At 31.6% G+C, this 13,594-nt stretch overlaps 3 protein-coding genes across 4 annotated transcripts; 2 read left to right on the top strand and 1 right to left on the bottom strand.

The window, feature by feature from the left end:
• The first annotated feature begins 4,152 nt into the window (after positions 1 to 4,152).
• Positions 4,153 to 5,482, top strand: LOC124925837. The gene has a single exon (XM_047465949.1). It carries the CDS (start codon positions 4,210 to 4,212, stop codon positions 5,245 to 5,247), a length of 1,038 nt encoding a protein of 345 aa, XP_047321905.1. The 5' UTR covers positions 4,153 to 4,209; the 3' UTR covers positions 5,248 to 5,482.
• Positions 5,483 to 8,680: 3,198 nt separating this feature from the next.
• On the top strand, positions 8,681 to 10,722 carry LOC124927134 (protein tumorous imaginal discs, mitochondrial-like). Of its 2 annotated transcripts, XM_047467488.1 has the most exons (6): positions 8,681 to 9,028; positions 9,117 to 9,194; positions 9,268 to 9,343; positions 9,896 to 9,969; positions 10,349 to 10,419; positions 10,487 to 10,722. In XM_047467488.1, exons 1-5 carry the CDS (start codon positions 8,903 to 8,905, stop codon positions 10,415 to 10,417), a joined length of 423 nt encoding a protein of 140 aa, XP_047323444.1. In that variant the 5' UTR covers positions 8,681 to 8,902; the 3' UTR covers positions 10,418 to 10,419; positions 10,487 to 10,722. The 2 variants fall into 2 exon arrangements, with proteins under 2 accessions (XP_047323444.1, XP_047323443.1); XM_047467487.1 differs by having other exon boundaries at positions 8,683 to 9,028; positions 10,349 to 10,722.
• Positions 10,723 to 11,388: 666 nt separating this feature from the next.
• LOC124926616 (protein CutA, chloroplastic) lies at positions 11,389 to 13,087 on the bottom strand. The gene is made up of 6 exons (XM_047466873.1): positions 12,871 to 13,087; positions 12,595 to 12,713; positions 12,044 to 12,106; positions 11,914 to 11,945; positions 11,730 to 11,824; positions 11,389 to 11,645 (listed from the first exon to the last, which is right to left on the bottom strand). Exons 1-6 carry the CDS (start codon positions 13,041 to 13,043, stop codon positions 11,564 to 11,566), a joined length of 564 nt encoding a protein of 187 aa, XP_047322829.1. The 5' UTR covers positions 13,044 to 13,087; the 3' UTR covers positions 11,389 to 11,563.
• Positions 13,088 to 13,594: the final 507 nt, after the last annotated feature.

Consider the following 13,594-nt stretch of genomic DNA (forward strand, 5'->3'; position numbering starts at 1 on the left):
TGGTGATGTCCCCACACAAAGGCCGATTGAAGGCCGTGAATTCTGAAGCCACGCCAAATAAAGGCATGGCCAAAGTCGACCTCCAGGTGGGAAGTTTGCAGGGGTAGGTCGAGTTGATGGTTGTTCCCCTAGATGATTATGAAGTCATTCTAGGACTTGAGTTTCTGGTCCAAGCGAAGGTGGTTGTGATGCCTCACTTGGGAGGGATTTTCATTGGTGATCCCAAGAGCCCCTCATTCATAACAGGAACTTACAAATCTCCAAATAAAAGTAAGTCGGGATGCCTTGCAACCATGCATCTAGTTGAAAGTCGTGTGGGGGAAGAGGAGGCAGATGCATCGACTAGGTTGGAGATGAAGGCCAGAAAGAGCCAAGTGTTGTCCTGTGCCAAAGTCCCGACGCTTGTTGGGTCCAGTTTCGAAAGATGCTCGAAAGGTAACTAAGGAGGACCCCAAACATCAGCCGCGGGTGAAACTGATGGCTTGTTTAGTGTGCAAACTGGACAAGACCGAGAAGAAGATGGAAGTGAGTTTGCTGCAGCGACCATCACATATTCCGAGGAGATTGGGGAGATATCTCTCAAAGGGCTTCGTTCTCGAATTCCCAAGTGCAAGTGGAAAGATCTTTATCCCGTGTGTGGGTAGATTAGCCAAGTATACGGTCCCAATGGGGGTGCTAAAGGCGTGTTCCGATGAGAAGACCGAGGAAAAGTTTTCCAAATACTTGGGTGCAGAAATATTCCTAAATACGACCAGGAAGACCTCTGTCCCGGGAGTGGACAGATTATACAAGTACATGGTCATAATGGCAAGGCTGAAAGCGAGTTTGGCTAGGAAGACCGAGGAAATAATTCTCAAGTACTTGGGCGAGGCATAGTTGGTGCAGGCCCCAACGAAGACGTTGTGTTCCTCTAGTGGGGGTGGTGTGTTACGAACCTAAATAGATGGCCTCGATCTTGGCTTGATTGCGGAGGGCCAGGACCGAGAGGTGCCTAAAAAGAGTCGCAGGTGTGCGACAGGGCACCGAAAATGAGAAGTGCTAAGTAACCAAGATTCTGTCGGGGCGTGAGTTTGAATACAAGGACCGAGAGATGGATGTTAGCATGCGTGTTTGTCTTGGCATGATGCGGACTGCCGAGATCGAGCCTAAGTGTGGTCGTGTGCGTGCGACCTAGGTGCAAAAGAGTGACAACGGCCAGCGCATTGAGAGTGCGTGCATAGAGTGCGGAAAATACGGAGTCGACCGATGACGGTTAGGGGAGGACCGAGGGCGATCAGACGAGGGACCCTGAAATGTCGGCATGATGAGTTGTGGACCTGGAAATATCGGAATGATGGGTTGAGGTTCGGAAAAGTCGGCATGATGGAGCGAGGTGGGGGATAAAGTTAGCAGCAACTGGGTCCGAGGGAAAACGTGGTGTAGTGGACGGTTACAGCCCAATACTTGCAGTTATACCCACGTCCAGAAGCTTGTGGCGCAGCTAGACCGAGGAAGACCGTGGGACTGGATAGTGGGCAGTTAAAGACCCATTATTGGCAGTTGAGACCCACGATTCAGCACCCACGACCGAGCAGTTAGACCCCACGTCCTGAGTTAGTTATTTTCTTAGGCAGATGTTATTTCTTTGGCTATAAATATAACACTTGAGCTGCACAAGGACGGTTGGTTGAGTTTTGGTAGAAAAATATCCACAGCTAGTGAGAGTCCTTTTTGTGTGCAGCCAAGTGAGTTTATAGTCTCTTTGTAATTGTTATTTGTGAGCGAAATAAAATTATAAAGTTTGGCGTGACCCGTAATTCTGTGTGCTTCTACTTTCCTGCATATTTATTAACTATTGTGTGTAAGTGTTTATTTCTGTGCGAGAAGTAAACCTCGGTGTTGAGTTTGGCTGATTGTTTTGGTGCGCAAAACAAGCTGCACAAGGGCGAAAAAATTAGTAAAAATTCGTTGCGTTATTTGTCCCCGTGACATTAACCATCCAAGGCAATATTTATATATATAATTTATCTTAAAAACTGATTGTAAAACTAATAAAAGTCTATGATTTAAATATTTATATATATTGTATTTAAAATATTAGATAAAAAAAATGTTTGATAAAAAAAAATTAGAATAGCTTAAGTCTAGTACTTCATTTACATAGTTCTCTTTGTAAGATAGGAAATTATAATTCACCTTATGATTTTCAATTCATATTAGTTGAATTGAAACTATTTTTCTTGGTTTGACAGATTATGGTTAGAGATGGAACAAGTAGTGAGGATGGTGTTTGTGTATTTCTTTTGATAAACTAATTAACATAATTAAATATTTAATATTATTAATATATTTATTTATAAAAATTTTATCTTTATTTTTTAAAATAAAATAAAATTTTAATATATTACATTATATATAAATATAAAATTATTTAATTTTATCTTAATTTTATTTTTAAATAATAGGTACAAACTGTACCCACATAAATTCCCTAAAACCGAACTAAATAAAAAATAATAAGTACACACTCCAACCCATTATCAACTCTATCCAAAAAACCAATCTCTCTTGTTGATTTAGGTTTCATAGAGGTCTCTCAAAACTAAAAAAAAATATATAATATGAAAATTAACCATCTTTATCATTCTAAAATACTTTAATCTCCAATAAAGCAACATTGCCACTTTTAAAATTAACCGACAACATTCAACTAAAATATATAAGGGTATAAATTTAGGTTTTAAGGTTTAGTTGGAACTGGGAAGAGGAAGGAGGGGGTTAAGTTTAATTTAATTTATTTCTTCATAAAATTATATTTTTTCAGTATCAAATAAAATATTAAGTTCTGAATTTTGAAAATAAATTGTTTTTTTTTTTTATCTCCATTCCATTTCACCATTATAGTTTTTTTAGATGGTATTTTAAGTTATTTATGTAAATTTTATCCTTGTTTGAATATTTTCTATAAAAAATGCATATATGTGTTGATCATCTCTTACTTATTTTTTTTTTTAAATATCAAAGATTTGTTCCATATAATATCTTTAACTTTAAATATGTTATATTAATGATTGTGAAGTAATGTTAACTTTCTAACATTACAAAATATATATATATATATATTGTTTATTGTTTCAAAAGATTATATGGAGCTAAATATTTTGTTAGTATAAGTGTGTGACACCTAATATTTCATTTACATATATTAAAATACATCATATAAACAATATTTGTTTTTATCAAAACTTGCAATTTAAAAACAATTAATTACACCAATAGACTATTTTTTTTTATTTTAATAAGAAACAAATATTTTATAAAAAAAAATAATTAATAATACACTTTGCATGATAAAATAAATAATTATATATATATATATAATAAAAATGGGATAAAATAATAAAAATGAATAAAATAGATAAAAGATATATATATATATATATAAATATGAGGGTATTTTGGTCATTTTGTTATATATACCGTGTTTGGTATGGGTATAGATAAAAGTGATAAACTTGAAGGTTAAATGATGAAAAGTTGATATAAATGAGATACTCATTTATTAAGGAAAAAAGAATGAGAGTGAAAATATTTTGATGAATGAAAACATGCTTCAACAAGAGTCACATATTAGAAACTTTTAGCTCTAACTAAGTCTAAATAGATAAAAGTATCATATACTTCATTTTAGAAATCGGTGAGTTAATTAAAACTTTTGATTTATAAAATACTATTGTTTTCTTTTTGTTTATTGATATGACAATGGTGAGAATTGAGATGATAACCATGTAATACTTTTACACATAATATGTTTTTTTTATGTTGAATATTTTATATTTTATTATAATTTTGATTAATTCATTCCAAATTATGTTAATAAAATAACTTTACCATAAATAAATGAAAAGTTAATTTATATTTATTTAAAAATGGTTGGTTATATATAAAATATTATTTATTATAAATCAATCTATATAATTATATTAATATAAAAATACAATACAATAAAATATAGTAAAAGTACAATAAAGGCTAATTGACATTTGTCAATAAAAAGATTTCATAGTATTGAAAATCAATTAATTGTTTCAATAAACACAAACTTTTAAAAAAATAATAATAATAAAAATACAGAGTTAATTTTTGAAATAAATACAAACCAAACCTAAATAAATACACAGTCGTCTCAAATCCATTTTCTACTTTCTGCAGAAAACTAACTCGCCGGAGATGCAGCCGGGAAATCGAAACCGACCTGAAGCAGAGCGTCTCCTTGGATTCGCCGAGAAGCTTCTTCACGGCAAAGATTTCAACAATTCAAGAAACTATGCTATATTAGCCCAAGAAAACGATCCTCTTCTTGAAGGCTCCGACCAGATCCTCGCAATCGCCGACGTTCTAATGGCAGCCGAGAAACGCATTAGTAATCACTTCGATTGGTACGCCATCCTTCAAGTAGACCGACGCTCCGACGACCTAGAACTCATCAAACGTCAGTTTCGTCGTCTCGCATTTCTCCTCCATCCTGATAAGAATAAACTCCCTTTCGCCGACGCTGCTTTCCGTATAATCGCCGATGCCTGGCAAGTTCTCTCAGATCCGAGCAAGAAATCGCTATATGACAACGAATTAGGGTTTTTCTCAAGAGTCGACCTTGTTCCTCAGAAAATCAATCGAGATCAAAATCAACCAGATCTACAAGAAAACAAAGTTCTTGAGCGGAAGAGCGGTGGAAGAGGATCTGGAAAGAGAGGTCGACCGCCTGGAAGAGGCGGCGGTCGAAGCGGCGGTCGAAGCGGTCAACAACAACAACCAGCTACAGCTAGGGTAAAAACATTTTGGACTATATGCCCTTACTGTTACAATTTGTACGAGTATCCTTCTATTTACAAAGACTGTTGTATGCAATGCCAAAAGTGTGAGAGATCTTTCCATGGTGCTCCGATTAAATCCATGCCGCCTATTGTTCCTGGTAAGGATGCTTATTACTGTTGTTGGGGTTTTTTCCCTATGGGTTTTTCCGTTGGAGATCCAGAAATGCTTAAAAAGAAGTTTTCAAATCCTGAACCTCCATTGACGGGTGAGACTCCTTTGGATACCAGTGTTTCCGGCGTTGCACGGCGAGGCAGACCCCCTGGTCGCGGCCGTGGTCGTGGCCGTGGCCCAATTCGTATTCCTATCCCTATCTCAAACGATCAATCCACTGCTGGGTCGAGTGATCCTGCTAAGAAGAAGAGGGGAAGGCCAAGGAAATACTTGCAGACTTAATCAATGGATTGAATTGAGATGGGAAGATGATTGGGGGAAATGGGTATGCTTTAATTAGGTTTTGAATGGATGGAAGGATGGATGGATGATCTCTAACTTAGGACTCCATTGTTGCATAAAACCAAGTAAGTAATGAAGTTTTTCAATTGCAGTTTTAGTCTTCTTCTGTAATCTTGTTCTTGTTTGTAAAATTCTATCTTAGCAATTTATATCATTAGATGATGAATCAATTATCTAGTTCTTTATCTTTTATGTGATCCAGTCAATTATGAGTTTAAATTATTACCCTTCAAATTTTGTTTAATTTTGATGTTGATTATGATACCATAACAAGAGTTGAAAAACTCTTATGAACTTGAGATCAAGATTGAAGTTGGGTTTATGACCATATTCGATGATATGTTAGTTAGCATCCTTTAAGGAATAAACTTGGAAACATGGTTGGGATCTTGATGCTCTTATTATTGTCTATAGGTATTTCAACACATCCAAATATAATGGGTAAAACCTTTGTCAAATTGGGGATTAAATTCATGAGAAACTCACTTTTAGCTTTCAATCATGTTTTCTTCATTTCGGATTCAATGACCAATATTGAATTCTTCCTCGTTCTCTCGAGTTTATTGTATCCATCTCCTTAAGTTTCGAATTGCTCGAGTTCATCCTATCCATCTCCTTATGTTTTGAATTACAATGTGAATGGATTAACTCAAATATAATTTTATTTTATCAAAACATATCATGATTATTGTATTTGCAATCTTATCTAAAATATTTAGACAAAAAAAAAAGTTATATCTAATGTTCAAGATATTATAAAGATATTCAACACAAAATAAGAAAAGGAAAATGAGATAATTATAAAGATTATGATATCTCATTGACAATCAGAATAAAATAAAATTATAAAGTCAGATTTTAATATCACTATATTAAGATAATCTTTACATTCAAAATAGAAGTTAAATGAAAGTTACCTTTAAAAGAAAATAAATGAAAGTTACCTTTAAAAGAAAATAAATGAAAGTTACCTAAAAAGATACATTGATAAAAGGAAAATTAAAAAAAAAAAAAAATTCAATACCAAAATTTCTTGATTTAATTCTTAACTCAGTCAAACATAGTTAAAGCCGGTTAGATAGAGATTTTTTTAATAATTTATAAATTATTTTAAAAATAATTGATTAATGGTAATTTTGAGAAACTAAAGATTTTTTTATAAAAAAAACATAAAAGAATAATTTATGAAGAAGAAGATAACATACACAAAAAAATAATTATTAATCTATATAGACACATTAATTGACCATACATTTCGATTGAAATAATAAAGAGAAAAAATATATTTAGGTTTTTTTCTTAGAACTTTGGGTTCCATTTTTCTTTTAAAGTCAAATTAATTTTTTCGGATTAAATAGATAACCCGCAAATACATTATGTCTTATATCGAACTTAAAACCTAAGAAATATCCAACTTAGAACCTAAGAAGAAGGCTGGGAAGAGCATTGTTTTTGCTTGGCCACTTATGTTTTTGTTTTTTTTAATCATGGATGCCTATTGTTTTTTATTTTATTTTCACTTGTTTTTGTTTGGATTAAATCATATCCAACTAAATGAACTTTGATATAAAAAATAATAATATATATAATTGCTCTACATGTGAAGTAGAAATAGAAGATTGGATTTTGGATCCAAATGATATAAATATCAATTATAGATTTAGAAGTTGAGTGGTCTCTATTACTAGAGTTGGAAATTGTCTCAAGAATTGACTTTTGCATTTGTCTCTACCGTCACATGAATCCACTAATCATCAATAGCTTATAAAGACAATTTAATGGTCACATAATAACTTGGAAAATGACTTACATAATTTTGTTTCATAAAAATATACAAAATTACATATCTAAATTTGGATAAGCTATATTAAAAAAAAATTGAACTTGAATGATCCATGTTTTTGTAATAGATATTAACATATTTTTTATTTTTTTATAAATGTAGGTGGTTAATATTAATATATTATATTTACTTCAACTTACTACCTTTTATGTGGTAATAGAAATCATAATATTTTGTTTTTTTATAAATGCTTAATATAACAAATTTGAAAGTAATTATTGAAAAGAAAAAAATAATAATACGAAGGTTGTTATGTCGATTTAAAAGAATGGTCTGTATGTGTTACTTCATACTTTTTTTTATTTTATTTTAAGAAACTAAAATACCTTTATAGTCAAGATTTTATAAATAATACTAAACAAAATGGTCAATGTTTATGATAATTAATATTAAAGAAAATAAAAATCATATATATTGGTATAACTAGCTTAGAGTTGATATATTTTTACTTCTAATATTAAATAATTGAATACAGAAAAATTCAAAAGAGATATGAACTATAAAATGTCAAACTCTTTATTTACATCATTTTATTGTTTGGTTCCCTTATTATTGCTCTCTCTATATAATTTTAATTATCTATATAACCAAAGAAGCAAAAATTATGAAAAGGTTAATTAACAAAAATAAAAAATTGAAAAGTAGACTATTAAAAAAAATTATCTATCTAATGTGTCACTCTTTGTTTGTTTTGTTTTGATTGTAATAACTATTAACTGAAAACAGAATAATTAATAATTTACCAAAAATGTATTATAATATTTATTGAAATAATATTTAAAATAAATTAGTTTAAAAATGTAAAATTAAATCTTTTTAATAGATATATACAATTTTGTTTATATCAAAAACAAAATAAAATATATATATATATATTATAAATAAATTTTATAAAGATAAATTTGAATGAAAATAGAAATATGAAAGGAGAGACTTGAGATTACTAAAAGATAACTATATATATACAAAGGTCCATTTTAATAGTAATTTAAATAAACTTTTGATAATTTATACATCACTAAATTCAACTAATTATATAAATTCATACTATTAAATATGAGTTTCTCATATCATTACAGAATTAAAAAAATGAAAGGTATTTTGTTAGGACATGCAATTTCTGAAATAGGGTAATGTATTTTTGGTTTGGCAATTTGTTTAACCTAATTAATAAATATGTTAAAATTGGATCGATCTTAAATGACCCAAAATAGATATCTCAACCCGTTTATAATTTTCTGTTGTAAAATTCTGTGGACGCGACATTAATTACATTGGGTTGGGCCTAAGATCAACAACGAGGTCGGGTTTGAGGCGGTTACAAATAAACATGTTAAGTGTAGGATAAAGATTTTGACTTGAATTACTGAACATGTTATGTTCGCTCAACCCGTTAACCTATCATTCCGAACCCACCAACCCGAACTCGATCTCGATCTGACATAATAAGTTAACTTTGATAAATATTTAAAAAGTATAGGGGGTTGTGAGTTATTCTTTTCCAAATAAATTTATATCTTCAGAAGATTTCTTCAAAGTTTCTTTCTTTTCAGGGTTTCAGGCCACGACTACAAAAATCCTCACCTTAAGCTTCCGATTACCTCAGGATTCAGTACAGAATTATCACAGACCTTCTTCCTCATCCTTATCCTCTCCACTCTCTCTCTCTCTATTCATCGATTCTTCTCTTCTCCTCTCTCTATCTCTACGAATTTGTAAATCAAACTCTTTCTTCTTGGAACGAGAATCGTCATGTGGGACGAATGGAACCAAGACTACCGAGAAAAGAAAGGAGCGGAAGAACAACAGCAGCAACAACAACAACAACAAGAATCTTATCTGAATTCTGATTTCTTATCTGTTAATTCGAAGCCTAAGGTATAGGTTAACTCAATTTAGGGCTTCATCTGTTGTTAATGTTCTATTGGGTATTCTCTTTCTTAGATTTTTATTCTCGATTGAGCAGAATTATTATAAATTATTGGAATTGGATTTCGAAGCTAAGGATGATGATATTCGATCGAACTTTATCCGTTTGGCTCTGGTTAGTCTTATCAAATTTTTGTGAGTAATGTGTTTTTTCTTAAACTGTTTTTGATGTTTTATATGATGTATAGAAATGGCATCCTGATAAGCAAAAGAATCAGGATAATACTACTACAATATTTCAGGAGATAAACGAAGCTTATCAAGGTGAGGATCTTAACTAATTTGGAAGCTCTTTTTTTGCTGTAGATTTGAGTTTTAGCTGTTGAATGTTCTTGAGATTTGTCAAAATTGATTACAGAATAAGGGAAAACTTGAATTACATTGATGAATAAAAAGCTTGCAGATGGGTTTTTCTTGCATCTGATACAATGTTTTAGTATCTACAATGGTGCTTATAACATTTGAACACTTTGGTGATGGATGGAACAAAGTTCGATTGTGAGGTTATCCATAAAACAATGTATAATAATAGTAGTTTGCAGTGAATTTCTCAGATTTTGAATATCAGATTCAAAGATTAGGAATTGGAGTTAAAAATATTGGGTTAAGAGGGAAAATCAAAGATTTAGTTTTAGAAGTCACTAATTTACCTGATCATCTCCTTCGAGAATCTGGACTTGGGAACAATGATCTTGACGATGTTTGTTCTTTTTTATTTTTCTGTTTGATTAAGTTAACTTTATTATGCCTCGTGTTAAGTATGATTTACTACAATACATTTTGTGTCTGATATTTATATAAATCTCTGTGAAACAGTTCTGAGCGATCCTTCGAAAAGGCGAGAATATGACCAGGAAATGCTGCTGCAAATGTATGACTATAATATCATTGTAAGTAGAATTCGTTCTTTTTCAAATGAAAAACCTGTTCATTTTCTTCAACACAATTCTGATCCCATAAATTTCTAGGGTCCTTGTTTTATATGAGCTTGTTTGATGAAGGGTTAATCCAATCATCAATTAAATTATCAACCAAAATGCCTAACTAGGTATTATCCTTATCATCAATGTCTAGGGCCTTGTTTGATTGATGTAGGCTATTTGGGTAAAAAAGACTCAGGTTGTATGAAAAAATAGAGGGTATTTTGGTAATTTAGTTGATGAGTAGATCAAACAAGGCATAGATTAATGAGGGATTAAGTTTGATTTTTAAATGTGATCATATGACACCAAAAAAAGTGTTTCTAAATGATACGTCGCACGAGTGCAGGAGTATTTGAACCGCTACAAAGGGTTTATATTGACATGCAATGGTCTTGGAATTAAGCACACATCGTAATGGTAAATCTCAAGACATGCACAAGACGAAGTCTGCCATTTTTCAAATTTCTAGATTTTTTTTTTGCAGATGGAGAATTTGTGTAGAATATTGGAAGTGGTAGCAAAATTTGATTTATCCTAATATGAGTATGAATCAGACCATCTTCTTCAAACTCTTCAACCACTCTGAGGATTGACATTGTTGATATAGTACATATGTCCCCACCCTTCTTACATTTGATTTCCGGAACGATATGAACTCGATTTAAATGGGAATCTATCGCGATCTATCTAAGATACTCTTTGAAATTGTTTGTTTTTGTATCTTGATATTTTTGTTGCCAATAAATAATGTTATTAATCAGAAATAGATAAAAGACCATGAACGGGCCTTTTGAAACATTTTATTAGAGTTGAGCTATGTTGAATTAAGACCATTATTTAATCTAAATTAATCTGAATGAAATGTTAAATAGAAGTGTTTCTAAGAAATTTATGATGTTTTTTTTGTTCAAATTTAATTTAATAAAAAAGTAAATTTGTAAAATACTTTTTTTTAGAGGTAGATGAATTTGTTTATGTATATATATGAAAAATCCATAATGATTTTTGTAAGATAATTAAGTCACTTACAGAACTGAAATAACAAATAATAAAAAATTACAAAATATATAACTTAAATTTTACAATTTTAATGTTAATATATTGAAGTTTTTATAATTAACTTTGTTTGATTAGTTGTTTAAAATTAGTTTTAAATACGTTAGAATATGAATGATTGGATGTACATGGTCGAATATTCAAAAAATTATCCAATCGAACCAAATATTTGATACATCAAATCCGCCGAATAGAGTCTTAACATAATATAACCAACTAAGGTTGAAGATAAAGTCAAGGTTGGTGATATCAAGTTGATGCCATGACTTGTAGCAAAATGTGGATAATTCTGGCAAAATAAACTCTATTTTTCAGTTGTCAAATTATAAATTCTCCAAAAAAATGTTGGATTTCCATAAGGTTTTGCAATTCTTCTTATAACAATGTTAAATTTTCACGATAACATAAAATATTTAACAAGAAACTTAGTACATACCTGAATTCAGACACAAAAACAATAACAGACATACACTATTTGGAATCAAACTGTGAAGCCTTGCATTATTCATTCTCTTGTACTGTTCTTGATCCATTCCAGGTACTGAACACTTCCACCGATTATTGGCATCGCGATGACTTCAGGTACACTGGCAAACAAGGACAAATATCAACAACATAATAAAAAAAAGATCACTGTTTCAATTTGATCTTAGTTTGATTCCCAAGCTTACTCATATTCATGATTTGCCTTGACGTGCTCGGTCAACGCGTCAAGAAGAGATTCCCTAGTTTTTATTATCAGTAATTCTTCATTATCCGTTTGAATCTAAAACAACAAGAAATTATAATTCAGATTAGTCAAAGCTTTTCTATTTTTTTATGATCCTTTTCTAAGAGCTTGGTTTCTTCTGTTACCTCTCCCTTCCATTCATATACAGATTCAATGCCTGCAAAAGTATTTATAAATGGGGTCATTTATATGTTCAGGTTTCAGTCCATAGAGAAGGACATACATCAAAACCATTATAGATATCAAAATTCACACCTGGTACTCGGTTTACACAAGCAGCAAGTTTCTCCTTCACTATGCTTTCTGCTAATTTCTTACCTACAACCCATGAAAGGTAAAACAAAGCAGTTGATACACAAGAGTTCAAGTTCAAGACCATTTCCAAATAGCTCAGTGTTAAGAAATCACACAATAACCCTAATTTAAAACGACACACTAATGAACACAAGATTTAACCAGGTTCAATCAAGTCATCAATACCCACTAAGAATAAACCCTAATTACATGTGTATATAAGTCATATCTAAGGCAAATTGTAAAGCATACATCAAGTTTGTCAAAATGAATGAAATCATTACACCTTCATTCAACATCATAAGCTTAATTATATCAGATACATGATTTTTCATAGAGAACACTCTTTTCATCAACAATCAAATTGTAAATCATACATCAAGTTTGTGAAAATGAATGAAATCATTGCACCTTCATTTAACATCATAAGCTCAATTATATCAGACACATGATTTTTCATAATGATCACTCTCTTCATCAACAATCAAAATTAAGGAAGAATAAACCTTTACCAGCTTCCTTATTTGGGACGGTAACATAAACAACGATACTGGGAACAGTATTACTAGTCGACTCCATTTTAACTCTGTGAACACGATTCGTAGCTGTTGTTTGACTGCTGAATTTCGCCCTTCAGTGCAAATACAAATCTACAAAATCAGTAGGAACCCACAACAACAATTGTTCGTCTATACTCACATGTTTCAGAAATTCATCTATATATAGTGATAATTGTAGATGAATCTTACAGTTAAAGATGAATGGAGAAGAAGGAGATGAAAGATGACCTGATGAGAGGATCGAACGACGGAGATTGAGATCGACCAAATTCCGAGAGACTGTGAGAAGGACAGAAATGAGCGAATCCGAAACTGAGCATACAAAAGGCGCCGATTAAGGGAAGTCGGCGACGGATCGCCGGAGCTGTGACGATGGAAGAGAGTGTCGATGCGAGTGCCATTCAACCCAATTTTTTACCTTCTGTTATTATAGTTAGGGTTTTGGAATCTAGTCTCACATTGAAGAAATCTGATTAATAAAATTGTTTAAGCAAATTAAAATAAAAAATGACATAGAAAATAGAATAACAATGAAGGTTGGATGAAGTAAGGCCAATATTTGTCTAGTGACATCTGGTGTAGAAGTCTTTTCGTGGACTAAATTTCGATTAGAGATAGCTCTTCGATTAATTTTTGGAATGACGTATTTTGCAATGCCAGAAGTCTTTCTTCGTTGTACCTGTTCCTTGTCTCGATTGCTATAGGTAGAGATGTTACTGTCAAAGACATATTTGACGCGAGTTCTAATGATTTTGCAATGAAAATTAGGTATAGAAGAAGACTAGATGCTTAAGAGTTATCTTCATATGATAGAGTGTTGAACTTGGTGGACGTAAATAGGTGAATCCTTCGTTAGATATTAATAATTTTAAGTTTAGTCATTATTATTCTTTAATTGCGAATAATGTTTCTTACAATCTCATATGAGAGAAGTTGTGGGACTTTAAGTTAC

This window comes from Impatiens glandulifera, chromosome 2 (genome assembly GCF_907164915.1).
Source record: "Impatiens glandulifera chromosome 2, dImpGla2.1, whole genome shotgun sequence".
Classification (NCBI taxonomy): Eukaryota; Viridiplantae; Streptophyta; class Magnoliopsida; order Ericales; family Balsaminaceae; genus Impatiens; species Impatiens glandulifera.

Excerpts from the sequence above, each read along its gene's own strand:
- LOC124925837 (XM_047465949.1), top strand. The coding sequence starts at position 4,210 with ATGCAGCCGGGAAATCGAAACCGACCTGAAGCAGAGCGTCTCCTTGGA.
- LOC124927134 (XM_047467488.1), top strand. The coding sequence starts at position 8,903 with ATGTGGGACGAATGGAACCAAGACTACCGAGAAAAGAAAGGAGCGGAA. Across the intron at positions 9,029-9,116 it reads CTGTTAATTCGAAGCCTAAG|AATTATTATAAATTATTGGA; the intron begins GTATAGGTTAAC and ends TCGATTGAGCAG. Across the intron at positions 9,344-9,895 it reads GATAAACGAAGCTTATCAAG|TTCTGAGCGATCCTTCGAAA; the intron begins GTGAGGATCTTA and ends TCTGTGAAACAG.
- LOC124926616 (XM_047466873.1), bottom strand. The coding sequence starts at position 13,043 with ATGGCACTCGCATCGACACTCTCTTCCATCGTCACAGCTCCGGCGATC. Across the intron at positions 12,107-12,594 it reads CGTCCCAAATAAGGAAGCTG|GTAAGAAATTAGCAGAAAGC; the intron begins GTAAAGGTTTAT and ends CATGGGTTGTAG. Across the intron at positions 11,825-11,913 it reads TATATGAATGGAAGGGAGAG|ATTCAAACGGATAATGAAGA; the intron begins GTAACAGAAGAA and ends TTGTTGTTTTAG.